This window comes from Alternaria infectoria (genome assembly GCF_024043175.1).
Source record: "Alternaria infectoria strain BMP 0036 chromosome Unknown scaffold_11, whole genome shotgun sequence".
In the NCBI taxonomy this organism is placed as follows: Eukaryota; Fungi; Ascomycota; class Dothideomycetes; order Pleosporales; family Pleosporaceae; genus Alternaria; species Alternaria infectoria.
The window spans coordinates 771,046-798,333 of NW_026250700.1; the positions used below are offsets into that span (position 1 = coordinate 771,046).

The 27,288-nt window shown below is 53.7% G+C and overlaps 11 protein-coding genes across 11 annotated transcripts; 5 read left to right on the forward strand and 6 right to left on the reverse strand.

Annotated features, from left to right (window-relative positions):
* Positions 1–494: 494 nt before the first annotated feature.
* Positions 495–1,423, reverse strand: J4E92_007122 (uncharacterized protein; the record flags this gene model as incomplete). Its single annotated transcript, XM_051498485.1, has 2 exons — positions 495–1,297; positions 1,384–1,423. The coding sequence occupies 2 exons, from the start codon at positions 1,421–1,423 to the stop codon at positions 495–497; spliced, it is 843 nt and encodes a 280-aa protein (XP_051351419.1).
* A 1,746-nt stretch (positions 1,424–3,169) lies between these two features.
* Positions 3,170–5,014, forward strand: J4E92_007123 (uncharacterized protein; the record flags this gene model as incomplete). The annotated part of the gene is made up of 1 exon (XM_051498486.1): positions 3,170–5,014. The coding sequence occupies one exon, from the start codon at positions 3,170–3,172 to the stop codon at positions 5,012–5,014; it is 1,845 nt and encodes a 614-aa protein (XP_051351420.1).
* Positions 5,015–5,173: 159 nt separating this feature from the next.
* J4E92_007124 (uncharacterized protein) lies at positions 5,174–5,821 on the reverse strand (the record flags this gene model as incomplete). The annotated part of the gene is made up of 1 exon (XM_051498487.1): positions 5,174–5,821. The coding sequence occupies one exon, from the start codon at positions 5,819–5,821 to the stop codon at positions 5,174–5,176; it is 648 nt and encodes a 215-aa protein (XP_051351421.1).
* Positions 5,822–6,153: 332 nt separating this feature from the next.
* On the forward strand, positions 6,154–7,409 carry J4E92_007125 (uncharacterized protein; the record flags this gene model as incomplete). Its single annotated transcript, XM_051498488.1, has 3 exons — positions 6,154–6,207; positions 6,320–6,792; positions 6,839–7,409. The coding sequence occupies 3 exons, from the start codon at positions 6,154–6,156 to the stop codon at positions 7,407–7,409; spliced, it is 1,098 nt and encodes a 365-aa protein (XP_051351422.1).
* Positions 7,410–7,873: 464 nt separating this feature from the next.
* Positions 7,874–10,462, forward strand: J4E92_007126 (uncharacterized protein; the record flags this gene model as incomplete). The annotated part of the gene is made up of 4 exons (XM_051498489.1): positions 7,874–8,361; positions 8,414–9,227; positions 9,620–9,732; positions 9,793–10,462. The coding sequence occupies 4 exons, from the start codon at positions 7,874–7,876 to the stop codon at positions 10,460–10,462; spliced, it is 2,085 nt and encodes a 694-aa protein (XP_051351423.1).
* A 3,124-nt stretch (positions 10,463–13,586) lies between these two features.
* Positions 13,587–14,301, forward strand: J4E92_007127 (uncharacterized protein; the record flags this gene model as incomplete). Its single annotated transcript, XM_051498490.1, has 3 exons — positions 13,587–13,600; positions 13,653–13,793; positions 13,878–14,301. The coding sequence occupies 3 exons, from the start codon at positions 13,587–13,589 to the stop codon at positions 14,299–14,301; spliced, it is 579 nt and encodes a 192-aa protein (XP_051351424.1).
* Positions 14,302–14,608: 307 nt separating this feature from the next.
* Positions 14,609–15,818, reverse strand: J4E92_007128 (uncharacterized protein; the record flags this gene model as incomplete). The annotated part of the gene is made up of 3 exons (XM_051498491.1): positions 14,609–14,666; positions 14,717–15,768; positions 15,816–15,818. The coding sequence occupies 3 exons, from the start codon at positions 15,816–15,818 to the stop codon at positions 14,609–14,611; spliced, it is 1,113 nt and encodes a 370-aa protein (XP_051351425.1).
* Positions 15,819–16,201: 383 nt separating this feature from the next.
* J4E92_007129 (uncharacterized protein) lies at positions 16,202–17,630 on the reverse strand (the record flags this gene model as incomplete). Its single annotated transcript, XM_051498492.1, has 2 exons — positions 16,202–17,487; positions 17,534–17,630. The coding sequence occupies 2 exons, from the start codon at positions 17,628–17,630 to the stop codon at positions 16,202–16,204; spliced, it is 1,383 nt and encodes a 460-aa protein (XP_051351426.1).
* Positions 17,631–18,594: 964 nt separating this feature from the next.
* Positions 18,595–19,775, reverse strand: J4E92_007130 (uncharacterized protein; the record flags this gene model as incomplete). The annotated part of the gene is made up of 2 exons (XM_051498493.1): positions 18,595–19,419; positions 19,557–19,775. The coding sequence occupies 2 exons, from the start codon at positions 19,773–19,775 to the stop codon at positions 18,595–18,597; spliced, it is 1,044 nt and encodes a 347-aa protein (XP_051351427.1).
* Positions 19,776–20,301: 526 nt separating this feature from the next.
* Positions 20,302–23,775, forward strand: J4E92_007131 (uncharacterized protein; the record flags this gene model as incomplete). The annotated part of the gene is made up of 1 exon (XM_051498494.1): positions 20,302–23,775. One exon carries the CDS (start codon positions 20,302–20,304, stop codon positions 23,773–23,775), a length of 3,474 nt encoding a protein of 1,157 aa, XP_051351428.1.
* Positions 23,776–24,997: 1,222 nt separating this feature from the next.
* On the reverse strand, positions 24,998–27,030 carry RLI1 (Fe-S cluster-binding ribosome biosynthesis protein; the record flags this gene model as incomplete). Its single annotated transcript, XM_051498495.1, has 4 exons — positions 24,998–26,352; positions 26,402–26,804; positions 26,931–26,955; positions 27,011–27,030. 4 exons carry the CDS (start codon positions 27,028–27,030, stop codon positions 24,998–25,000), a joined length of 1,803 nt encoding a protein of 600 aa, XP_051351429.1.
* Positions 27,031–27,288: the final 258 nt, after the last annotated feature.

Consider the following 27,288-nt stretch of genomic DNA (forward strand, 5'->3'; position numbering starts at 1 on the left):
ACACCAGCAACACTGTCGAGAGCCCGCATGCCAATCAGCCTTGGAAGTTTTCCCTCGGCAACTACGATCTCGCTGCCGACGAAGCCGATGCGCTCAGCAACGAACTGATGACGTTGCGCCTGACAGGCTTCTCAGCCGTCTTAGGTTCTCTCGAAGCCGCTCTCGTCACATCTGGATCCTCGTCGTCTACCGCATCTTCTCCCGATAAGGGGGCGAATGGAACGCCCAACGGGAAAGCGGCTTTTGCGCCAGCTTGTCTTGACCTCGTCCGCGCAAATCTCAGTCTAGTGCGCGCATGTATCGGCCGTCTCAAAGCGCGCTCACTGCTGAGCAACGGTGCGGCAGGCAATCTGTGTTAGCACTATACCCAAGAATAATATGTTGAACCATTGGGAGAAAGCATTTCACATGCTCTCGGTATGATGTTCGTCTTCGCGACAAGAAGTTGAGGTACGCATGTATTATCTCCTATTATCCTACAGCATCGTGGCTCCTCACTGAGCCAAATAGCCCCTATCACCAGTCAGCGCTTCATGGTTTCTCACGTAAAGATTGAACAATACATACCCATCCAGTACCAATGACTGACCAAACATATAGCTGCTCATGGGCCCAGCCAAGAACACAACAGCATCAGCAACCTCTTCAGCATCTCCCAGCCGGCCTGCAGGCACACGCTCTCGCACGAGGTTATCGATGAAAGCCTTGGTCTGTTCCGAGGACGCGATGAGCGGCGACATGATGTACCCAGGGCAGAGCGCATTGATACGAATCTGCTGGGGTGCATACAGCACGCCCTCAGAACGTGTCAGACCGAGGATAGCATGTCGACCCGCTACATATGCACCAGCAGCGACTTGAGGGGGTGAAGCGGCAAAGGCATGCACTGAGCAGACATGCACAATACTGCCACGGCCATATCGCGAGTCGCGCGGCTCCTGCCGCAGCATTTGCCGTATCCCGGCCCGATGCCAGAGCCAGACACCAGTCACGTGTTCCTTGAGGTGGGTATCGAATGCGGCGGGTGCCGTGTCGGGACTGCCGCCCATGGGCCCACCGAAGCCGGCATTCAGAATGACGAAATCGATACGAGCGAAGCGTGACGCGGCTTGTTGAACGACAGCCTCGACGGACTCTTCCGTACTGCATGGAGTGGAGACACTCAGCACGTCTGTCACCTTGTACTGCGATGCTAGCGTCTGCGTTGTCTCTTGCAGTCCAGCCTCGTTGGTGTCGACAAGGGCAAATTGTTGAACACCATTGCGGGCCAGCGAGTATGCGGCGCTCTGGCCGAAGCCTGCAACGTAGTATTAGCCTTCTATCTCCTTTGCTACAAACTTTGTGCAAGCCATAAAAATGCAAAGATAGCAACAACAAACGTACCAGATCCGGCTTCTGTGATTAGTGCAACTCCCGAAAGCATTCTTGATATGGTGATCTTCGTGGCTAATTTTCATCCCATGGTTCTTGACGTTGTTTTATCGTGATCATGCAATACCCTCGGTGCTTTCTGACTCGGCGTGTTCAGAAACGCACCGAGTTGATTGCTTTCGCCCCCAAATCTGGATCCTAGCGCGGAGATGTGTGGAGAGGCATGAGGCGGAGAATGAAAAACCCCGGCATGGGTATCTAAATTTGAAGCGTCCAATAGGGAGCGCCCAGCGCTCTTAACAATCCGAAAGCGAAGGACGTGCGTTATGCTCCGCGTCGGCGCTCTCCGATTGTCTGTTTACAGGTTACTACGTTCCTTACCTTCTCAACGATTGTGCATATGCAAAAGGTATCCGATTCAAAGCTCCATACCATGTAGTTCTTGCGGACAGCAACACGACCGCCCCACTACCCAGCCCACGGACCGCGGTCGCTCAATGTTGCTGCGATGCACCCACGCGGCCCCTTGCGAAGGCCAAGTTTGGAGCATGAAGCCTTCGCATGAGTATCGCTAAGATTGGAGCAAAGACTGTATCCTCTCGTCAGACGCAAAACATGAAGCACTCAACTTCTTGGTCTGAATATGCGACCTGGGCACACAAGAACTTGGGGTTTCCTGTGCGCTTGGCGATGATCGTTGTAGGTGGGTTGTGATGTCGAGATCGAAGAAGAGCTCGTACAGCTGGTAAGGCAGTCATCGTATCTGAACACTAGAGAGTGCAGTATCCGTGGGAGCGCACTACTGCAGGTATGAAAGCGTCCGGCTTCGTTTTTCTCAATCAAAATTCCAAGTCGACTTCTCTTAGCCGACACAGCTGGCTCATCATGCTTCGCGGTCGGCTGTAAGCTCGGCGCGCTTTCCCGTCGATTCGATCAGCCTTTGCACGTCGTCTGGGATCCATGAGAGATGGCAAGATCAAGTCACCAGAGCAATCTCTGCTCAGCTATACGGCATTCCTCTAGAACTTTCGTCGTTGTCACAATCTGGATACCTGGGCAGGGTCGCGACAGCAGCACATCGCTCGTGCACTTGTGCGTGATGTGAGTGGCTCGGGTGGTCCATAGCATTGGTGGCAATGGTCACCATCTGCGGAACGTCCGGAGCTGACGGCGATGGAGATGCGACAACGCTGTCATGGCTGGAATGACGATGAGATGCCGTTCAGGAGTGTGACGTGCGTCAACCGGTGACGAAAAGCTAGCGGCGTAATTCCTTGGCGCCAGTAGAAGCTAGCGCGTAAACAGCTCATCCAGGCACACCGTTCGTTCTCTTCGCTGATACACGAACTCAACACTACCCTCATTTTCCATCATTTAGCTTTAATTTTTGGATAGACCCCTTTCTATCGCTTAGCGGGTGTTGACCGCTTCGTCGACTTAGTAAGAATACCCCACTCCAGACTTCCCTCTAAGCAGCCGAAACATCCACACCTACGCTTCATAGCCAAGCTCGGTGAGATGGCAGGTGTTGGACACTTTGCCTCCTCCCTGCGACTCAGTCGGGATCGAAGTGCGCGACATATCCATTCAGGGCACGTAGGAAGAGACATTGTTCCTCGACTGATGCAGCCACGCAACGCACTGGTGCAAAACAACAAGGCAGCCCCATGATTGGATCATCTTCGACGTGACTGCTACCTAATTCCACCACTTTCGCTTCTGCCACGTTTGAGCGCAAGTTGGAACGAAACTGCAACCACCTCGGCCCAACCCTTCCAGGATACTGACACCCGCCAGAATGGACCCTTTTAGATATCGGAAGGCGTATGAGGCCATGGTACATACAACGCAACTCATCGAAGAACGTCTGAATCAAGATGTTCAGCTCAACGAGGAAGGCACAGTCGATGACGATGGCGATGTACCAGAAGCCGCCTTCCAGGAGCAAGACCCGGACAGCATGGACTGGACGCCTACGGAATCGAATACTCCACCTCCAGAATGCGGACCACCCCCAACTTTATCAAGAAAGATGCGTCATCTTCTACCTGGTGGTGGAGATGGTGATCTGCAGGCCGAAGATCGTGGCGAGAACGCAGTGCTGCTGCACAAACTCAAAGAGGGGAAGATCATGGATGAATGCATTGACAAGCTGGTTCATGATTTGCCGGACGTCTTGAATTATCAGAAATCTCTTTCGTTCACTCCTTCGACGATCGAAGTACCCAAGGACTTCGGGCTGCAGCTCAGCATCTCGATAAACCACCATCTTGCTCAAATAGAGGATCGTAAGGCGCTGGAGAAGTACCGCAGGTTACTCGGGCATCGCAAAGATGCGACCAAGAAGAAGCCCGTCAGGCTTGGTTTTGATCCAGTCGAGTTGATCAAAAAACAAGCTGTAGCATTTGGAAAGGATGTCCCCGCACCTGTCTGCACGCTAGACAACGAGATACACCCTATCTTTCGTCTAGATAACTGGCACGGGTGTCCGGATGGAATCTACGAGGTCTTGAAACCGGCTTTGCAACTAGCCACCTTGCTCTTGACATCTCAGGCCACTGCTCACTTCTGGCACACTCTGGTATTTGGCAAGAGGGAGGCCTGCGAGGAGACATCTGCAGCATATGGTCAGCCTTGTTTTCGCATCAAAGAGGACGTACCATGGTCCGAAGAGCACCATGCGACGTTCAAGAACTTTCTGGATAATCAGATCGATACGGTTCATTTCTACTTCCACCACGATCCTCTACCACCAGAGACTGCGTATGCATCGATGGGTCTCGTCAAAGATTACAAGAACGGTCTGATGCGGAAGATTAATCACAAGTGCCATACGAGTCGCATCTGCCTACACTCGGATTTCTATACCACTGCAAAGAAGCTCAGTTTATTACGATACCGGGAGCCAGCGATGGTGCTGCGATATAACATGTTTCTTGCTACATGTTTGGCGCATGAGGTTGCACACTTCTGTGAAGTGTCGGGGCCGCATCACGACCACCCACTGCTCTCCGAACCGGAAGTCTTCTTTGGCGACAACATGTGGACGGAGAGTGGAATCGCCTTCGAACTCAAGATCTTTGGTGGGCGCATACACCCACTGTCTAGCCGGATCGACTGTAAATTCGGGCTCGCTTGTCTGGACTACCCGCTCAAGGAACTTTACGACAAGGACGACAATGTTCTATACGCATTGCCAATGGACTACATCCTCAAGCTACAACAGAAAGAAACATGGGAGCAAGACTTCAGCAAGGCCGGCCCGGATGTCTTCTTCGTTCCACGCACCGGAGGCCGCTCGATCGAGATCAACGGGACCAATCTGATGATTTGGGAAGATGAGAACGATGCAGAGATCTCGGATCATATTGATAACGAGGATACGGAGTGGATGCGCATGGACGATGGATCAATCGCGAAGAACCCAAAAGCACACAATCGCAAACCCCAGCGGCAACCCGTGGTACCCCGATGGAACCCATACCTCAACCAAAAGAGGAAACAAGCTGTTGAGACAGGAGCCCCGTGTGTCTCTACAGAGGTGGTAGAGATCAAAGATGAGGAAGTGAAGGAGGAACAGAAATTGGAGCCTCCTGAGAACGCTGAAGCAGGCAAAGGTGCTTCGGATCAGGATATGGCTTAATAAGAGATGGCGTTTTGGATGGAGGAATAGGAGGAGGGATTGTTGCATTCACATTTAGCACGTTCTCTTGGATACCACTGCATTTGCGTAGGGCGTTGTTGTTTGTACTGCATTGGCATAAGCATCAACAGTTATTAGTACTACTTGTTTGTATACAGCTCAAGCTTCATCGAGAGCCTTGTTCGCTAATGCATCTGCTTCTCGGTTCATTTCTCTTCTCACATGCCAAAATTGGTACTCTCGACGACCCGTCTTGTCATTATTCTCCAAAGAGACCATGTCGCCATGCAGCTTTTTCAGGACCTGGAAGTGCGCAACTTGTCTGCCATTGGAGCCCACCCCATTCTTCTCGATCCATCGCTCTATCCACTGGCTCATAGCCTTGACTAGAAAGCTTGAGTCGGTCGCAATCTTTATGCGAAATACCTCGCGGCATGTAACTGTGACAGCGATGATCCTCCAAAGCGCTTGACGAAAAGCCTCGATCTCCGCGCGTGTACTCGTCTGAGGCAGAGACTCATCAAGAAGACCGCAGGTATTATAGAGAGAGTCGGGACCAAAGTATACGCCGTATGAAGCCCGTGCCGTTGGTCGAACGTTGTTACGACACGCACCGTCAATGTAGACAACTAGAGTCGTGTCGTCCGGTATAGGGTTTGGCCTGGACATAACCTTCATGCGCAGTTGAGAGATATTCTTGTCGGGATTGTAGAAAACGAGTTCAGACCGGGGAATGCGAGAGTAATAAGGGTCTTCAGACGGGTCGAAACGACGTCGACTCTTTTCTCCGTACTTGTTGTAGGGCATGCTGTTGGCTTCGATGTTGGTGTTGAGATGTACTGGAGTTGTGAGTTGTCTCTTGCGCAGCGGATGAGTCGGAACCTACATCATAGTGACAGTGTATAGGGTTTCGGCCTTATTATCAATATCAGGGAGTCGCGTCCACGGCTATCTTCATTCCAAGCAGAGGTACCTGACCGGGCCTACTGCCGAGCTAGTCTGATGTGGCTAGCGTGCGGTAAGCGAGGTGAATCTTGGCAGAGTCACTGGAGCCCGAAATCTGCTTCCTAACAACGACGCACGCCTACTGTCTACTACCCCTACCGAACGTCAACCCCGCCCTTTTCGACGACTTCACGATGGCGGACACCCAGAAAGATGCGCTGTTCAAGACAGTGCAGATCGACGCCCTGGTACGTAGGAAAAGTGCAACGCCAGTACCCCACTGTGCGCCCCGCCATTGTGCTGGAGACAAGCCGTTATGGAAGCCTGGTGTAGCTATGAGAGACTGACTATAGTCCTCAGGTCGCGATTAAGATCGCTACCGCAAGCGGCAAGTCGTTCCCCTCGCTCGCGACCGGAAGCATTGTCGGCATGGAGAAGAACGGCGTCCTAGAAATCACAAACTCGTTCCCCTTCCCCGAAGTCTCTGCTGCCGCGCAGACCGATGGCCAAAACGATACCGTCGCAAACCTCGCCGCTGGTGCTCCCCGCGCCAAGCAGAATATCGCATACGGAAACGAGATGATCAAGTTCCTCCGAGAGGTCAACGTGGACGCGAACAACGTCGGCTGGTACACAAGCACAAGCATGGGCAACTTCGTCAACCTGAACACGATCGAGAACCAGTACTTCTACCAGAGTCAGCCAAACGAGAGGACCGTCGCTTTGATCTACGACGTGAGCAGGAGTTCTCAGGGTACCCTGAACCTGCGCGCATACAGGCTCTCGCCTTCTTTCGTGACAGCATACAAGGAGGGCAAGTTCACCACTGAGAGGTATGTATAAACGACTCTACATAAAGGTGGAAACTGACAATCCCAGCCTCCAGAAGAGTGGTCTCCGATACCACGACATCCTAGTCGAGCTTCCAGTCACCATCCGCAACTCCCACCTCCTCACCTCGCTTCTCCACCAGCTACCTTCCGACGCGCCCAAGCAGGAGCTCAAGTTCCCTCCCAACCTAGCCGCTTTGCAGCAGGACCCAAACACCCCCCAGGCACCGCTCTTCCCCAACTACGACTCGCTCGACCTCTCCATCGACCCCTTCCTCGAGAAGACTTGCGACTTGCTTCTTGAGAGCATCGAGAACCACCACACAGAGATCAACAACTACCAGTACTACCAGCGTTCGCTCGCTCGTGAGCAGACCAAGATTACTGCATGGCAGCAAAAGCGCAAGGCCGAGAACGCGGCGCGCACAGCCTCAAAGCAACCTCTCCTTCCCGAAGACGAGTGGCAGAGGCTGTTTAAGCTGCCCCAGGAGCCCAGCCGATTGGAGACGCTCCTCAACTCAAGACAGGTGGAGCAATACTCGAGGCAGGTGGATGGTTTCACGGCAGGCGTCACTTCCAAGATGTTTGCCGTCAAGAGCAACCTCCTTCCTGGAGAGTAGGTTCTGGTAGATGTGGCTGTATTTCATGATTATGCTTCTCTTCGTCACGGCATGGGCATGGCGTTGCGGGTTAGCGGTCCCTTTGACGGGACTGGATTTGATCTTTTAGATGGAAGGACCACGATGATTATGTGAAGGGGCATTTCTAGCGTTTGCCCATGTGTTCCGATGCCAAAAGTTGGAAATGCCGCAAAAGCGTTGATGTTCAAACAGACGCTGCTCAGCTAGGCGGCTGAAAGCTCTCCTAAGCATGTGCGGAGCGACCATTGCCACATAGAGTGCTGAATCAGACAAAGAAGTAATCAACACGCGTTCGCGACATCAATACAGGTGCTCTCCATGCTGAATGTGTCTACACCTGTAATACTCGCCAACCCTAACTACTCGGATACCGGATCGACGGTGGACCTGCATCTTTCACGAAAACGGCTTGGGCTAAAGCAGCGTCCAACACCGGCGCCATCATGCAACAGGCCTCCTCGCCTGTCCTCCAGCAGCTCCGGTCACTGCACCCTGGCGCTCTCCAGACGCTACACCAGTCGCCCGACGGAACGCTATATCCCCACAATCAGGTCCTGCCCGAGCTGCAGAACCTCCACACGAGCGATGTATACCAACAGCAGTACGCCCTGAGCGGGCCATCGCACCAACAGCCACCGTCGCATGCGCTGCCCGTACATTTCGAGCAACATGCGCTCCCACCTTCAGGGCCGTACCCGCCATTCCAGCCGGCGGGCTATCAGCATGGCACGAGTCCGCGATTCATGAACGCGCCCCCTCCCCCGCTTCAAGAACACGCGCAACAGTATCACGCATCCCCCCAGACGGTACAACGACCGGTCCAGCAACTTCCACTCCCACCGCCTGCACCACCAATACTCGCGGCGCCGCAGCCACTACCACGGCATGTAGAGCCAGCGCCTTTGCTGCATAAGCAGGAGAGCCAGGATGGGTACGTTGGCTTGAGCGTAGCGATAAAGCGCCCCCTACTGATCCTTCGATAGCGACGACACCCCGTTGTCCAACCATGGCCAGTTCCAAGGCCTGAAGCTCATTCCCAATCCACCAGATTTGGAAGGATGGAGAGAGAGACTGTTTCATGTCGATGACATGATCACTTTGACTGAAGAGCAGTATGATGACTCCCTGACATACTCAGGACTATGCGTTGACCCCCTTCTTAGGTTCCAGACATACTTCCCTCACATCGACAACGTCTACTCGCATCGCTCGACACAGCGGCATAAACGCAAACGCTTCGTATCGCATTATTGGGATTGCCGACTCAAAGGGCGACCGCCAGGCACCAAAAAGTCCACAGATCCAGACAAGAAGAAGAGGAAGAGAGTCGCGAGAGAGCGGGACCTGTGCGATGTCAAGATCAAGATCACCGAGTTCTTTGATCGACGGGAGTACGAGGAACAACTTGGTCGACGACCACCAGGCACAGAGAACGACCCGCCGAGCCCGGTAGCGTCGACGATGCCGCTGAACCCCAACCGGACGGGTCAGAACCAGAACCCGCAGTTCTTCGGGCAGCAACCGCTACTTCCGCAGCAACCGGCTGGAAGTTGGGATATGCCTCCGAACATGGCCGCTCAGTCGGGCATAAACATGGCAGAATATGCCCCTTCGTCCGGCCCCCCGTCTAAGAAATTCTACACATTCCAGAGGGTGAATGGAAATGGTGGGAATGGCAAAGGCGATGGCGTTGCTGGACCACATAAGCATTCGCTTGAGGAGAGTGATCGTGTAAAGAAGAATAGTGTCATTAGGTGGCAGGCAAAGATCGATAAAGACGACAGGAAGAGATCGCAGGTAAGCTTCACTTCTTTCTTTGATCTCAGACTCCGCTCTCCCGTTCCACCGACCCATCTAGCCATGGTGATATGCAATGGCGATCCACACTGCCCGCAGATCAAGCGCATACGTCATTTTGATGCATGCTTGGAACACCGACTATGCCCATCGCTCAACTTGCACTCATTTAAGACTGGCTCCTCGGGCTCTACACTGATCCTAAGTCTCCGACATTGTCCATGAGTTCTTTCTGTAAACTTCGCACATTGCCCTGCTTTTTCCCATATCCCTGCACTCGTCGCTCCATCATCTCCAAGACTACGTTTTGTTCAACCCTTTCTTCATTCCAAACACCATCTTTGCGAATCGCTAGTGAGACAATTCGATTCAAAATGACCGACACCAACCAGGGCGGAGATCCTTCCAAAAAGACGTACCACAAGAAAGCCACCGGCAATGCCTTGGCAACAGTCAAGAACCATTCCAAAGAAGACGACCTAAAATTATACGGCAGCGCGTTCTGGTAAGCCACACCTCCCCAACTCCACCTCCCACGCCCAACCCACTAACTAACCCCACCCAGCCCCTTCGTCCAACGCGTCTGGATCTCCCTCGAGCACAAGCAAATCCCCTACCAATACATCGAAGTCGATCCCTACAAGAAACCGCAATCCCTCCTCGACGTCAACCCGCGCGGTCTCGTCCCCGCCCTCCGCCACGGCCCTACATGGTCGACCCACGAATCAACGGTTATAATGGAGTATCTCGAAGACCTGCAAGCTGGACCTCAGCTTCTACCGCCCGATGCGCAAACACGCGCTACTTCGCGCCTCTGGTCAGACCATATAAACCGGAATGTTATTCCGTGGTTTTATAAATTACTTCAGTGCCAAGACGCTGGTGAACAAGTGTCTCATGCGAAGGAACTTAGGGATCAGATCGGGAAACTCGTTGATGCCGCAGATGCTACTGGGCCTTTCTTCCTCGGTGCCCACATCTCGTTCGTGGATGTGCAGATAGCGCCCTGGGTTCTTCGGCTAAGGCGGGTGTTGGGTCCGTATAGGGGGTGGCCTGAGGCGGAAGAAGGGAGTAGGTGGAAGAGGTGGATTGAGGCGATTGAGGCGGAGAGGAGTGTCAAGATGACGACGAGTACCGATGAGCTTTATTTGGATAGTTATGAGCGGTATGCGGAGAATAGACCTGGGACTAGTATGTTGGCGGATGCGGTTAATAGTGGGAGGGGGTTGCCTTGAGGAGGGGTAGAGGTAGGTGGAGATGTGATGATATCGCTGCTACTGCTATACATACTAGTGAGGAAGATTTGATTGGAGACTTATACCAACGCATACACTACGTGGTTCTCTAGGGCAAAGCGTGACTGTGTACTCGTGCATTTTTCCCATTTCTTATCTTTTCAATTCGTGTGTTATGTGGAAACAGAATAGGAGTTTTAATCAAAGTTGAATGTGAGACGTGAAGTACAGATCCGCAGTCAAAAGATAGTTACAGTCGTGTTCCCAAAGCGGTGAAGTGCCTCCTCACCGTCCTCTTCGCTCAGATGCATCATGCCAAACCCGACCCTCACAAACGAAAGCTTGCTTTCCGAATTCTCCATTGCCTTTGCCTGAATCTGGTCGAGGTGTTCGAGCGGTTTGAGCAGCAGGCCCAGAAACTGATAGCCTTCAGGATAAGGAAAAACCTCAATCGGATCCGAGTGATCCATTGTGCGGATTATCAAGAAGAATATGGGTGTATCGATGACGCGATTTGGAAGCAACATGAGTGGGCCGGTTGGGTCGTCGAGCACGCAGTAGCAGTCGTCTTTTTGAAGCCATGGAAAGTTCGAGGCCCAACCCGAACTGCAGGCGAAACAGGAGTCAAATGTGCGTTCGCCGCTATAATATTCCAGGAATTCCTGCCATACGTTGCCACATTCGTCCCATATCCCCCTCAATGGTAATAGTGGCGCTCGTAAGGTGATTTGGCCCCCAGATAGCATACCTCTGGGATCGACTGTACTGGGATGAGTGCAGACGTCGATGACCTCGGCTATATTATCTTGATATTCATAGGCTCTAGAGTAGTGGATTACGCCTTCGACAGATGCCCAAGACCAGGACGGTGGCCGAGACCTGGAATTACGTTCTGGTTGGGAGCGTTTACCGCGTTGAGTCCACCAAAGCAAGCTGTCCGGCAGACAGTATTCCCAAAGCCCTGCATGATAGCGACCCAAGTCGTTCTCGAAGAAAGGCGTCAAACTAGATAGCGCTGGTAACCTGTCTTTGCAGAAACTGATCCGGCGTCCTGTGTAGTGGTTTACAATGTTGTTCCAAACCTCACCCGGATCCATGAGATCAGTACCGACGATTGGGGGTAACTGATATCGAGACTGCCAGTGAGGGGAGCATTCGCAAATTGTAGCTGTACGACAGACGAACACAACCTCATCCTCTGTAAAGTAAACAATTCTGACAGAGAGCAACTCTTCTTGCATGCACCATGCGCGATTACGTAATGGCAAGTCGGACGAGTGGAAAGTACCAATGCCATCGTCTGTGAATTCATGCTCCCTCTCCTTGCGGACATAAACGGGGAATACTGTGTCATTATGAATTGCGTCGAGCTTTCGAGTGGTGCGACGACGATTTAGTAGTCCTTGGTGTCCGTTCTCAGCTGCAGATGCAGCAATCGTGAGGTTCGCATTCGAGAATATTCTAGCCATTTGAGAGGCTTCGTGAGCCCAGTCGTCCACTGAGTCTTGTAAAATGCCTGTCGTAGTAAGAAGTTTCAGTACAATTGACTGTGTGGCTTGCATTTCGAGGTCACTTACACAAGGAATCGATCCAAATATAGTTGATACCAAGTTCACGCGTCAACAGTATAGCCTCTTGAAACGTCTTCGGTAACCCTGCCCAGCTAATACCTTCCGTCTTGAACCCAGACATTGTATCAGTTGTGGTCTTGATGATCGGGGTAGAGCCCCAGCAGTGGCTTAGAGCGGTGTACCGAAGATCAACTTCTTCTAAAGATGCCACATCAGTTGTTGTTTCATGTAGTCGGAGGTGGAACGACATGCTGTCACTGCCGACGTGTAGCAGCCGCTTTGGGATAAACCGAGGTGTCTCCGAACCCCCCAAGATTTGCTGTAGACCACCAGCTTTGCAGGTGATATGATTAGTATTGCATATGTTCAGTATGCGATTGATTGATTGAGCACAGTCCTGAATGCTGGCGTTCTCATCGGGTATGTGACGTGAAGTCAGGAAAGGCCAGGGGCAGCTGTCCCCTACGATTCGTCAGTGAGCAACCAATGCGGCCGCCTCGAATATCCTCATAGGCGATGTCTGCCCTACCTAATACGGTATAGAAAAGTAAACGATAGCAGTGGTAATTTACCGTATCAGTACCTGGCATGTAGTGAGTTAGGCGAAAGTGGAGTAATCTCTGAACGTACCTCGTGTCCCCTTTCTGCTCACTTCCAGAAGAGCTGGTCTTGCATGTCCACGATCTCGTTTCCTCGCACTTACAACATCATCATCTTGAATTATCGTATTTGCGCCCGTGCAAGCCGTCTCGCTAACTCGGCAGAGAAGCTCGCATAGCTCGCATCCATCGGCTGCTGTGCGTAGCAGCTTTGCATATGTAGACTTGGGATTGTGAAAACCTGAACTTAGAGACCATGTGATTCGACACATTGCGCAGTCGAATTCTTGTTCATGATCATAATCCTCTGTGGTTTCGCGGTCTGCTATATCGCTAGACATGGTACCCCCGCCCTGACTACTGGCCCAAATTTAGTGGTGAGTGCCGTAAAACGGAGAATGATAGTTCATAGAGGTCTCAAGCTGCTAGGAGGCGTTTGAGTGAATGGTGAGATGGTAAGGAGAGCTGACACTGAGCGAAGAAGGCTGACTCTCAGCCTGATGACGTCGAGTTGCGCGGTGGCTTGCATACCACGTCCGTTGGCCATAGATATCCACTGATGGTCAACTTATGGTGCCATATCTATGCGACTGCAGCTTTGACCGATGATAGATAGAAAATAAAACTTGTATACCACTTGCGTAAGTTGGGGTGATGCGTAGATACGGAAGATGCGACTCGAGTCCTGAGCGGGGATGCTGTTCGCATAGCTTTGAAGGCAGCAATGTGTGTGCAGATTGGACAAGGACATTAAGTAGACCAATGTCGCCTTTTGGTAATGCTCAAAATAAAGTAAGTGAGAGAACCCCCAAAGGAAAGCGCAGTCGCACGCGCTCTCTCCGCCTCGCTAGCGCGTCTATGAGGGGCAATCGCGGGGCACCAATCTACGCAGCAGCAGTCTCAACACCAAACACTGTCGCATAACAACTCAACTCCCCCCACACAACCGCAACCATGTTCAAGAAAGAGTAAGCTGCATTACGCGTCGCCTTCAAAGACAGACAGTTAACGATAACGCAGCATAACCTCAGGCGCAAAATCAAAGGTCAAATCCAGCGCCCAACGCGCCATCCGCTCAAAAGTCCTGGAAGAATATCCGAGATTAGAACCGTATATCGAGGATATACTGCCGAAGAAGGAGCAATTGGATTTGGTGAAACTGTACGCCCATCCCTCACCCCAAACTTCCACCCTGTCCAAAGTACACAGGAAAGAGGAAGTGCTAATTAATGGCTATAACAACAGACCCGACCGCGTATCCCTCTACACCCTGCACTCGACCCCCCTCTTCTTCCAACACATGGACGACGCCCTGCTCCCACACCTAACCCTCGTGCACAAATACCCTTTCGCCTTCCACCGGCTGCGCATCGACCGCGGCGCCATCCGCTTCGTGCTCTCCGGCGCCACACTAATGGCGCCCGGTCTAACATCGCCGGGAGGCCGCTTACCAGGCCCGGAGTTAAGTGACGAGGACAAAGAGGTGTATGGGGCGCAGGATCTGAAGGAGGGCGAGGTGGTGGTTATTGAGGCAGAGGGAAAGGAGACGGCGTGTATGGTGGGCGTGCTTAAGATGGGGACGGAGGAGATGAAGAAGGTTAAGAAGGGCCAGGCGTGTGAGGCGGGGCATTATTTAGGGGATGGGCTTTGGGGGTTGAAGTTGGATTGAGAAAGAGGCTTTTGATGGTATGGGCGAGATGAAGTATAAGAGCATTGTACGGCTGCAGAGTCCTACAAACAGATGGGTCCTTGGGGATGGAATGGCTCATGATTAGATGCCGCTCAAGGCTCTGATCACAGACACGATGTTACAGCTTATCTTGCTATATGCAAGACAGTTGTCGATCTCAGAACGGGATCTCCATGAATGCAAACGAAGTTGAACATGGTATCATATTTCTAATCGTGAAGACTGCTGTTTGATGCAATCAATGCTCACGCCAATGATCTACTCATTGCAATCGACTTGTAGCATCTTATTGCGGTGCACCTCGACCGGCGCCAGCACCACCGCCTCCCATGAAGTTCCTGGCCCTGGTATCTCGTTAGTCATAATCGTATGAATGAGCAAATCCTCAACTTACATCTCAGCCAGGTTAGGGTCGTTCATGAGATCCTGCATGTTGGGCATTCCACCTCCGCTTCCACCACCGCCGCCGCCGCCGCCTCGACCTCCACCTCCACCACCACCGAACTGTTGAGCCATCTCCGCTATCCTGGGGTTGTTCATGAGGTTGCTCATCATGTCCGGGTTGCTCATGAGGTTCTGAGCCATCTGCCTCATCATCGGGTTCTGCATAAGGCCCGCAAGATCGGGCATGCCGCCGCCTCCGCCGCCGCCACCACCGAGCATACCAGCCAGAGCGGAAAGATCAGGCATGCCACCGCCGCCGCCCATACCGCCAGCTCCTCGGGCAGCATCGGGAGCACCGACATCACCACCGTCCTCTTCGACCTTCTTCTTGGCTGTCTCGTAGCCCTTGCGCATGACTTCTGAACCGCCGCCCTCTGCGTCCATGCCCGACTTGTATGCCTCCATAGCGCCCTTTGCGTCGCCGAGAACGTACTTAGCGAGACCGAGACGCGACCAGGCCTTGGAGTAGTTGGGGTCGGCAGCGACAGCCATCTCGGCGTCCTCCTTTGCGAGCTCGTGCTTGCCCTGGCCTGAGTATGCGGCGGCGCGGTTGGAGAGGTAGATGGGGTTGAGGGGGACGACTTCGAGGGCAGCGGTGTAGTGCTTGACAGCCGAATCGTAGTCCTTCTTCTTCATCGCCTCGTTACCCAGTCCCTTCAGTCTCTCGGCCTCATCCTTGTTTGGCCCGCCTGGTCCTGACCCGGCGGCAGGTGTCTGTGGCGTCGCTGGTCGGGCCTCCTTTGCCGACGAGGATCCCTCAGTTGTGGCGGTCGTCTTTCCCTTGAGTTTCTCGTAGACGTTGTAGATTGCGAGCAAGTTCTGGTCGCCAATGGCGTCCTTCTTTGCGGCCTCATCCGCAGCGTCGACCTTGAAAGCTTCGGCGATGCAGTTGGCGGCGACTTCGAGCTGTTCGGCGTCGTCGGGCGCTACGGAGCCGTCCGTCTGCGAGGTCTGGAGGAAGTCGAGGATGGCGAGCGCGAGGCGCTTCTTGGATTGGAAAGCCTGGGACTGTGAGCCATTGTTTACGTGCGCAAGTGGGGCAGACTTACCATGACGGCGTGATGTGTGTGTTGGAAGGGTCTCGCAGGCTGGGTGTTAGGGACAATGTAGTACGTTCCCTGGTAGTAAGCTTATGAACAGGTGTTCTGGTAGGTACAGGATTATGGTTGGTTGCAAGTCTGAGAGCAGCGCATTGAAACTCGAAGCTTCCGTCGGTCAATTGGCGGGGCAGTCCGCCGCCTGGCCAGTGCCAAGCTGCTACCACCAGCTCTGTAGTGTTCACTATTAAACGCCGCGAGCAAACAATGTGAATTGCATGAATTTGGGATTCGTCTGGCGCCATTCAAGCCATCAAGTGCTTTCATATACACATCTACTCTTACACCCCACTACTATATAGGAAATGCTAGAAGGTGAGATGGGTATCTACAAGTCTCTAATCGTCGCTCAATCCCTCCCAAGCACCCTTGGGCTTCTCTTTCGGCCACAATGAGCTGAACCATGATTCTTCTTTTGAGAGAGCCATGCTCTTAGCGCGCTCCTCGACTTCGCGATCTAATGCAAACCTCCGCATGCGCTCAGCGATTCTCGGGTCCAGCACCATCTCGTCTAGCCATACCCTCTCCCTCGTGTCGCCTTCTTCGCGCTTTCGTGCCGTCTTGGACCAATCTGGTTCTTCATGTGCAAGTAATCGTTGTTGCTCCCACTGCGCCTGGCTGTGTCCGTCTTCCTCGTTTGTGACAGACGCTTCGCCTGCAGTCTCGAAAGGTCGGTATGCACCGAGAACAGCGGCAGCGGTTTCCCTGCCAATCTCATCCGCTGCTTGCCGCTTGTTCAGGAAACGGAACATGCGAATGGGGAAGTTGAAGAATCCGAGAAGGTGAGGCAGAGGTACTACGGCGGCGGGACCAAGTGCTTGTGGGCAGTTTTGGGAGAATACGGCGTTGTGGTATTCGGTGGTTGAGATGAATGGTGGTGGTTGCTTCTTCTTCTTGGGTTTGTTCTCTTCTTCCTTCGGCTTCTCAGCCTCTTCTGCCTTTGGAGTTTCGGGTGTAGCGGTAGGTGATGCATCGTCGGTCGTGGCAGGTGTTGTGCTGTCAGAGGGTGTTTCGGTTGACGCAGGTGTGGGTTCGATCGCAGCAACCGGTACCTCTACCGTCGGTTCTGATGATGGCGGAGGGTCCAGAGGTCCCAGCCAACCCTCATGTAGTCCTCGAACATATTCTTTCCATGTGTGTCTGCCGATAACGATGTCTCCTCCGGGTCCACTCCACTGGCTCACACCAGCTCTTTGCCTTAGTCCTTCCAACTCCTCCTCGAGCCCTGGCTCCAATGGCTCAGCAGTCGCCTCGCCCCTCTTCTTCCTCAACTTCCGTATCCGCTCTGCCAACCCAGCTCTGACGTCTCCTTCCCTTCGACCCTCGACCGCATCCCAGTCCAACGCCGCTGCGACAAGAATGGGCTTGACGTATTCGTGGAAGTGATCGCGTGCAGGTACTATCCCATCCGCCGGCGGTGCAGATAAGAATATAGTAAGCCTCCTCGGCAGCTGGTGTACGTCCAACGGCTCGTGTGCGATGTGCTCAACAACCTTTGCCCACTTCTTCTGTATGCGCTTCTTCTGCCTCCGATCATACATGACCGCCGCAGTCCAAGATCCAGTAATCGAAAGAAAAATCATCCAATTGCGCGACGGCAGCTTGAAGCGAAAGTTCGGCAGGCCTGTAGCTGTTAGTAGTGTTCCGCATGAGAGAGTAGAACCACGCACCCATCATTCTCCAGACGGGATTCGGAGGCTTCTGCGGTTTGCTGGGCCCGGCAGAAGCCTCGCCCGCAGCTGAGGCTTTTGCATCCGGTTCGGCCATGCTGGTGTGGACGGCGTTGGTGGTTGCGGTGTTGGTCGCGCGCCCCAAAAATTTCCTTGGCTGCCTATCGGCGAGCGCGGGAATGGATCGGAGCAGGCTAGTCACCACTCGGAACGACCTGACTTGGCGAGTGATGGTCCCCACCTCTGCCCCTCACCCCTCAGTGACATTATTGGAACCTTCAACCGCATTTCGCGGCTCTATTTCCCGTGAATCTGCCAAAGTATTATATGACAAAATTCAAGATTTTGCCATCAAATCACCTTCGGGTAATGCGATAACACCTCACGGTGGTAAGTTCTGCCTGCACGCAGTACCTATGAGACATCTTCTAACTGTACCATCAGGTATGGTCTAGTGGTATGACGTCGCGTTGTGGCTGGCGGACACTAAGTGTCCCGATCCAGATCCGCGCCAGCCTGGGTTCGAGTACGTTCTTTCCCAACATCTTGGTGGTCCTGAGACATCGTCTAACATGTCTACAGTTCCCAGTACCGCCAAATTGCGACATTCTTTTTTGTCTTTTTGACAGCCTCCTTAGCAGAAGGCTGCTTGGCGTTCTTTTTGCGTCTTGAACACTTTTTATAGAGAATTGTGACGCTGCACATATCTGTATACAGTCTACCTCTACTTGGTCGAGTTGCCTGCTTATTAGTTTGCTAGACAGGTTGGTAAAACAGTAGTTAGGAAGCAACACGCCAGCCTCTACCTTCACAATTGTGTTCTTGCATACTTGTCAATACAAGTTCAGTACTTACGAAGAAATAAGCTCGTCATCAAACCTCATAACAGACATTCTCTATATCTCCGGAGCGCACACATAGGAACCTTCTCATGCTGCCCCCTAAGGTACATCGGACACCTCTTTTACCAACATGTAGCGCATCTACTTCTACCCTCTAGTCCTTGTCGGTCTCGCCAAAGGGGACAACAGGTTATGTACTAGGAACATGCCACGTTCAGTTTAAGGATGTATTGTATCTAAATGCTCGTTGATATCGGACTCTGCTATCCTGACATTACAAATCGGGCAGTCGACAAGTAATTTCTTCTGCAATACAGGATCATGGTCCTCATCTCGCGGCCGTTTCTGGCCAGCGCTCGAAGCTATCTGCGCTGATGAAGGGATGACATCCTCCACAACTGCAGACGCCACACCTGGCCCATCATTCGAAGACTTGGTCGAGGTTTCATCCTCGTCACCAATGACGATAGGTACATCAGAAGTCTTGCCATCCACCTTAACATCCTTCTTGATCCAACTGTCCAGTTTATTCTTCTGTCTTCCCGCACGCTCCTTGGTACTCATAGCCTCCAGCTGTTTCTTAGTCGGCGCCGGTTCCTGGATCTTGTGATAAGTGCCCCCACATTCGGCCTGGTGTCTTGAGTACCACGTGTCACCCTTGCCAGGAGCTCGGTTCATGCTTCGCTTGACGAGGCCAAAGTACGGCGGCTGGCTTCTGCAAGGTCCGTCACACTGCCAGACGTGGGTGCGGTAGCTGTCGACTTCATCGTGGAAGGTGTGGTAGATGGTGACTTCATAGTTGCCGTGGTTGTTTACGGCGTCGGCGAGCAACTGGAAGCCGACGCCATGTCCAGTACCGTCATCCCCGCGCGAGTGCTTCCACGATGTGGTGATGAAGAAGTAGGCATGGATTGCTTCATGTAGCAGTGTGTTGATGGTATCCGACCGAGGACGATACTGCAGCAGTGGCGTCGACAGCTTCAACCGGATGCGCGTGAACTTGTTGGTCTTGGGATCCCGGGATAGCTCACAGATGCCAGCGCACTGGATCTATTGTTAGCCGGTGTTTGACACGGCAGTCTAGAAGCGGGTGGGGCAACGGTCCGGAGACACGAGGGCGGCTTCAGAAGTGGTGGATGAGACGCGTGGAAAGCAAATTGTGACGCGCAAAGAAAACCTACCAGAGTCAAACGCGGCGACCAGATGACTTCAACACGTGGGAGGAGCAGTTTGCGGAAGTAGAGGATGTTATACAGGGCGAACAGCTCGTGGATGTCGACAAAGGGCTCGCCGTTGTTCAAGATGGCGTTGATGCTCTTCAGAGCGTCGTCCTGCTCAGGGGACAGCGGCTGCAGGGTCGCAACGGCCGCCAATGCAGCGTCCTCGTCGGTAACGGGCATGGCACATGCGAAACATAGTCGACTGTTAGTCTTAGTGTTTAGCAGGGTGGCAGTCCAGGCACGCCAGGGTCTGGATTAAGGGAGATCGCCGTGGAAGTCTGTTTCGGGTGCCGTGTGGCTCGTAGGGCTGCAATGCATGTGCACAAAACAGCCCTAGCGCGTGGAGATGATTGTTCGACACCACCAAGTGTCGTGACTTGGCTGTGCGGTGCCCCTTGCGCCTTCGTAATTAAGAGAGTCCGCCGAGTGCTTTGTCTGCCCCTGACGCCGCGGAAGTTTTTTGGCCGTCTTTGCTTTCTCACACATACAAAGAAGCGTGGGGCGACATATCTAGGCCTCGCCATATCGTATGACGCACTGCCTCTCCACTTATTGCACAGTAGCAACCGATGCACGCGAACAGGACATCCACCTCGCATAACGTATACGCACACGCATTCCGATTCCGACGTCCCCTTTCCCGTGCAGTCACCCACACGACTATACGCTGTACGGATGGGCGTGCTCATAGTCTCGCTCGACAAACATGGCGGCAATCGATCCCCCCAGAGCGGTTGACTTGGTCCGCACGGCGTCGCAGAGCTCGACCATATCCAACCCACGGAACCGCAGCATACAGCGCATGCGGCCCTCGAAGCGCAGCTCCAACACGTCGCTCAGCCGCAGCCGCAGCAGAGCGCCCTCGCCCGAAGTCGACACCAAGAGCCTCACGTCCTTCCCCTCACTGTCGCCTAGCCCGGAGACGTCGCCGGCACAGTCGCGCGTCAACGGCTGGTTCCGCTCCACCCCAGCGCCCGAGGACAGCCTTAAGAATGCTGAGAGCAGAACTGTTGCGTCACCCGACACGGTCAAGGCGATTCCCCCGCCAGATCTCAAGAACACGACGCCTGCGTCTACCGTCAGGAAAGTCACCAAGTCGACACAGCAGATAGTCGGCAGTCTGGTAGCCGCCTCGTCTGCCAAAGACCGGACGGCTCTCTTCGACGATACCCCCACCGAGTCGGCCAAGGTACCCGGAAACCTCCACTTTGCAAGCGACGACAGCATACAGGATGCGCTGCGACAGACGGGCGCCGTGGCGCTGGTCAAGCAGCTCGCTGGCGACCTGGCCCAGCGCGATGCGCAGATTACGGCCCTGCGGAGACGAGCCGAGGAGCGCGAGCGCATGCTGAGGAAGATGCTGCAGGAGTGCGAGGTCTCCAACATGGACATTGAGAACCGGCTGCGCGAGCTGGAGAAGAGCAAGGAGCCAGGCAATGGCCTCACCAAGACGAGGACGAGGGGCGACAGCGCAGCCACTGGATTGCACCCCGACGACCCTATGGAGGACAGACTTGCCAGGGCTATGGAAGACGAATTGGCTGAGCACCCCGATGCTCTGGGCATGGACACGGGCACATCGGCGCCTCAGGCAGAAGTCATGTCCATCAACTCAGTTGCGTCGGACGCGCCACGCGACACATCCAAACCGAACTGGAAGACCTACATCTGGGCTGGGACGAGCAAGAAGAGCAGCCGAGCTCCCTCCGTGGCGAGCATGGTGGACAGAGAAGCCGAGACTCTGGGGCATACCCGGTCGCGCGCATCTAGTGGAGCAAAGCCACCCCGGAAGGCCCTCGCGAGCGATCTCTTCGTCCCTCCAGCCGGTGCTGTACCTGCATTGCGCCGACTCAACAGCTCAGACCATGCTACAGATTCGGCGCGTAGATCTTCGTCGACATCGCTAGCAAGCTGGGCGTTGAAAATGGTAGCAGGAAACAACGCTGCAAACCCCAACAAGGCCAGTACAGTGCGAGGCCGTAAATCCACAGCTTCGAGTGTTGTCGACCGTGCGCCTTCCATGGACTCCACCAAGACGGCGCAATCCGCAAAGTCATCGCTAGCCAGCACCCAAAGACGAGGTCGCGCCTTGGGCCCCAATGGAACAATCAAGAGCACTGCGCTAGAACAGCCCAAGAACGTGTCAAATGGTCTCGGTCCGACTCCGCCTGTCCGTGGAATGAGCAATCTTGGGCCTGTGGAAATGGACCGAATCCTGCCTGAGGACTCACGGCCACCAACGCTAGTACAGCAACACAATAGATTCATCGGCAGCAGCGAGTACTTGACTGATAGATTTGGTTTCATCTACGACCAGCGCCGCAAGAAGAGACAGAGTGAGGCAGCGGCTGAGTTGATCAAGCAGAAAAGAAGCAGCAATGTGGAGTCACTCGGCGATGGCAGGACTGCACTCAACAACCTGGCTCTCGACGAGGACCACGAACATGCAGGCTCTGTTCCCGCGGATCAGAATGATGGCACCACACGCCCGTCCAGCTCCGACTCTGATAACCACCAGAACCAGCCAGCCAGCAAGACGTGGGTTGATTACCTGAAGCTAGCCACGCATCCAACTGAACTCCTCTCTCACACTCCATCCGCGGCGCCCATCACCACCGTAGAGTCCGCAGAAGGTGAAGTCTCTAACTTCAAAATCGGCAACAACCAAATCACATTGATGAAGCGAGGGTCTGCACCAACGGCGAGTGTCAACCCGGAGCCATCACCATCGCGTATCGTCTCAGGTAATGCAGAACTTTCCGCTACAACCACTTCACCGGGCCCATCTACTCCAATCAGCCAGTACCCGCCACAGATCGACCCAGTGCAATCCCTACTGGAGCAGATGAGTGAGCTGCACGACAATCTCCAAAGAGAGAGGACTGTCAAGTGGAACGACTTCCTGCGTAAAGTGCGTGCACAAAACAAGCGCGAAGGGGATGTTGCCAGCACAGGCGAGAACGGCAAAAGCAACGCAATGCCTGAGCAGTTCCTTGCCGATGGTGAGCTGGTAGGCATTGCGGGCTTGGGTAACAAAGGCAAAATCGGACGTGCCAAGTGGCAGGAGTTCCGCCGTCTTGTTCTCGGTGGTATCCCAGTCAACATGAGAGCCGCGATCTGGGCTGAAGGAAGCGGCGCGCTGCATCTGCGCATGCCAGGCTACTACGAAGACTTGGTAAACAACGGCGAAGACGACCCCACCATTGCAACCCAGATCCAAATGGACATTACCCGCACACTTACCGACAACATCTTCTTCCGCACAGGACCTGGCGTACAGAAGCTACAAGAGGTACTCCTCGCCTACTCACGCCGCAACCCCGAGGTTGGCTACTGTCAAGGCATGAACCTGATAACCGCCTGCCTCCTACTCATCATGCCCACCCCCGAAGACGCATTCTGGGTCCTAACCGCCATGATCGAAGAAATCCTCCCGCAACACTACTACGACCAACACCTCCTCACCTCGCGCGCCGACCAATCCGTCCTCCGCTCCTACGTCAGCGAAATCCTCCCCCGCCTCTCCGCCCACCTCGACGAACTAGAAATCGAGCTCGAGGCGCTAACCTTCCAATGGTTCCTCTCCGTCTTCACCGACTGCCTCTCCGCCGAAGCCCTGTTCCGCGTCTGGGACGTCGTCCTGTGTATGCACGACGGCTCTACGTTCCTGTTTCAAATTGCCTTAGCGCTGTTGAAATTGAATGAGAAGGCGCTGTTGCAGTGTGATACCCCCGCTGGCGTGTACCACTACATCAACCACCAAATGACCAACCACGCCATCAGCATCGACGGCTTAATCCAGGCCTCCGACGCCCTGGGCAAAGTCATCAAACGCAAAGACGTCGAGGACCGCCGCGCAAAAGCCGTAGCGCACGAAGAGGAACTCATGCGCCAGCGTGAGGAAGCGAGACAAGAGCGCGCGCGGAAGAGGGCTAGTAAGCTTTCGCAGGACTCTGCGCCGGCACTGCCTTCCCAGCCGGAGGAGGAGGGGGACGCGAAGAGTCTGTCCGCTAGTCTCGATGCGGAGTTAAGTTCAAGGACTAGTCCCATGGCTACGCCGTTGAGTAGCGCGACGGCAAGGAGTGAGGAGGAGGAGGATGCCGAGTATGTGAATCAGAGTTTGGAATTGACGAATCGCACGCCGATGCCTATGGATGAGGAGTTTATGTGGCGGGGCTGATGATAGGGGAGGATGAATAAATGGGGAGGATGGCTTGGGTGGGAGAGAGGCGATACGACGTTTTTTTCCTTTGTTACAGACGTACGTATATATTTGCATCGCTGGAGTTGGAGTTTGGGGTTTAAGGGAGTGGGTATGGGATCATCGTTCCTTTTTGTCTATATACCCCATCGCCGCTGCTTGCTGGATGCCCGTTATAAAATTGGATTGGAGTGGATTGGATTGGATAGTTTAAAAACAATGGATACCCCCTTCTTACGTTCCGTGTCTCCTTCTTCCGTCCTCCCGTGTGTGTTCATTTCTTTCTTCATCCTCGAGATCCGTGATAGACAGATGAAAGACGTGTCGACACTTGTCTAGTTTGTCGGCGATTTCACCCATGTCCCGCCGACGTAGCATGTCCTCCTCGCCAGTCAAAGACCATCAAACTACTTTACTGAGCCATTCAGAACTCTCAAACTCATAGCGTACATAAACCTATCGCGATAGTTTTGGCCTCTAACTACGACTTTACTACCGGATTCGTCGCATTTGAGTCTATTAGGTGTTCAGTGAGCTTCATTCTATTTAGTATGCATAGCACGCTCTACATGGCTCTACCTGTAATGTGCCTTTGATGGTTTCCATCAACCAGCGAACTTGTAAAAATATCCAGTAACTCTAGTTCGTGCTGCTTTTTGCTGACGACTTGTAAGTAGCAACGACATACACCCGTCTTTCCACGCAGGATCGCACGTTCAGTGTTGTCACGGAAATTATCACATTACTGTGAGACTGAAACGTTATGCAGTCGGTTTGGGATACCACGAGTACATTGGGGAAACAAGTGTGGATATCTGTTGTCATGTATCCTCCACCACATTCGAGTAGCTACTAACTAATTACTTTTCTGCTTGTGGCTTCTGACTTTCAGTCGTCAGCCACACACATGCTGCACTATGCCTCGAGACGTTCGGCGGCCACCTAACTTGACCCGGACTGGCTAGTCTTGACGACGTTGCATACTCCATTGATACAAATAGCCGGCGCAGGAGGTCGACCGCCGATGAGGGGACAGCCATCTTCCTCATCTTCCTCATCCGCACCTTCATCGTCATCCAGCAGGCTCACAGTGCGTCCTCTTAGGCCGCGCTTCTTATTGCCCTTCTTAGTCACCCCGGTCTTGACGTGCCCTTGTGGGCGGCGCTGGGAGGGAGGCGTGTTCTGTTTGTGGAAAACCTCTTCAACTATCATCCTCAAGGAAGAAGTAGTTTCCGCTCAGCTTCTGTTCCTGGTCAAGCTGGGACTTGTCCTTGTTGATACGGGGACGGAAGGAGTTGGGGTCACGGCGGAAGGTGACATCCAGGTTCTTCAGGAAAGAGTTGCAACCGGTGAGGAGAGACTCGGGCTTGTTGGCACGAGCGTTGACAGCAGGTTGACCGTCGAATACAATGACACGGTCGGCAAGGTAGGTGGCCATGATGAAATCGTGCTCGACGACGAAAGCAGTCTTCTTGGAGTGCATAATAAAGCGCTTGATGACACGGGATGCGACAATACGCTGCTCGGAGTCGAGGTAGGCACTAGGCTCATCAATAAGGTAGATGTCAGCTGGCATACCAAGGGCCAAGACGATAGCGACACGCTGCAATTCACCACCGGAGAGGTTCTGCACTTCCTGGTCGATGAAGTCATCCATCTTAAGCGGCTTGTAGACATCGGTCTGGAACTGAGGGCTGAGGAAAGCGGTCTTGATCTTCTTGAAGAAGAGCTGGCGAACGGTACCCTGGAACCTGGGAGTGATGGTCTGGGGCTTCATGCTGATGCTCATCTTGGGGATCTTGGTGTCGCCGTCGGGCTGCAGAGCGCCGGCAAGCATCTTACAGAAAGTGGTCTTTCCAGTACCGTTCTCGCCCATCATGACGATGATCTCAGAGTCAGTAAAGTTACCAGTCTCGATGTTGAGTTCAAAGCTTCCGAGGGTCTTCTTCATGTTTGGGTAGCTGTAGCCGCGGTTGTGGTCAACCATGTATTCGTCACCAGCCTCCGCGATACGGAACTGCAGTGATTCCTCACGGAAACGCAAGTTCTCGGTGGGAATGTTACCATCCAGGAAGATGTTGATACCTTCACGGACGGAAGCTGGTAGTGTGACGACACCGTAGACAGCGGGCTTTCCGTAGAGAACACAGATGAAGTCGGAGAGGTAGTCGAGGACGGACAAATCGTGCTCGACGACAATGACATAGTCGTCGGGGCGGAGCAGACTGCGAATCTTGCGGGCTGCGGCGAGACGCTGCTTGACATCCAAGAAGGATGACGGCTCGTCAAACATGTACACATCGGCCTGTTGGACACAGACGAGCGCAATAGCGAAACGCTGCAGTTCTCCACCAGAGAGTTGTCCAATGTCGCGCTCGAAGATGTGGCGCAGCTCCAACTCGTCAATCATCTCGTCGAGGTTCTCCATCTGGCTGCGGGCCCCGATGAGCTTGCCGACGCTACGCTCAGTAGACTTGATGGCCTTGGGAAGTTGATCGACATATTGGGGCTTGACAACGGCCTTGAGGTTGTCTTCCAGCACCTTCGTGAAGTAGTCTGCGCGTTGTTAGCCAGTAGTTTCTTTGTCCAGAAACCAGTGTCTTACTCTGGAGTTCAGAACCACGGAAGTACTTCAGGATCTCCTCCCAGTCTGGCGGGTTGTCGTAGCGACCGAGGTTGGGCTTGAGCTTGCCACTGAGGATCTTCAGCGCTGTGCTCTTGCCAATACCGTTTGTTCCCACGAGACCCAAGACCTGGCCCGGACGGGGCATAGGCAGCCTGTGCAGCTTGAAGCTGTTCGCCGAGTATCGGTGGGTGACCTGGGTCTCGAGGTTGGTGGGCAAGTTGATGATGTTGATGGCGTCGAAGGGGCATTTCTTGGGGCAGATACCGCATCCAATGCAGAGGCGCTCAGAGATGAAGGCGATTTTGGACGAGTTGTCGACTTCGATGCACAGCTTGCCCGTGCGGACGACGGGACACGACTTTTTGCATTCTTGGCGGCATTTCTGGGACGTGTTAGCACAGAGAAGGCGCGACCGAGGGGTGGCACTTGCCTTGGGCTTGCACTGTCAAGCGAACATCCTCATGTTAGTCGGTGATCAATTTTTGAGTGTGGAGGGGTAGTGGGGTACCTTGTCTGAGTTGACAATAGCGATACTGGACGGTGTTAGCAAATACACGTGGGTGAGGTCTTTCACGCCATGTGACGTACCGGGTGAGCTTGTCAGACATGTTGGCGGCGGCTTTGTTGTTGCGGCGGTTGCGGTTGTGGGTGGCCCTGGAGTCGCAAACTGAGATGAGGCTGACGGCTAAGCAGTGCGTGGATGGACTCGGCGACAGTCACTGCTGGAGAGAAGCGCGCGCGGATGCTGGGGGCGAAGAGTGAAGGGAAGGTCGCCAACAACTGCACGGGTAGGAGAGAACAATGAAAGAGTTGACTGACGTTGTTGGCGAGCACGCTGGGTCAGCGATTTTGCCGGCTTGTGATTG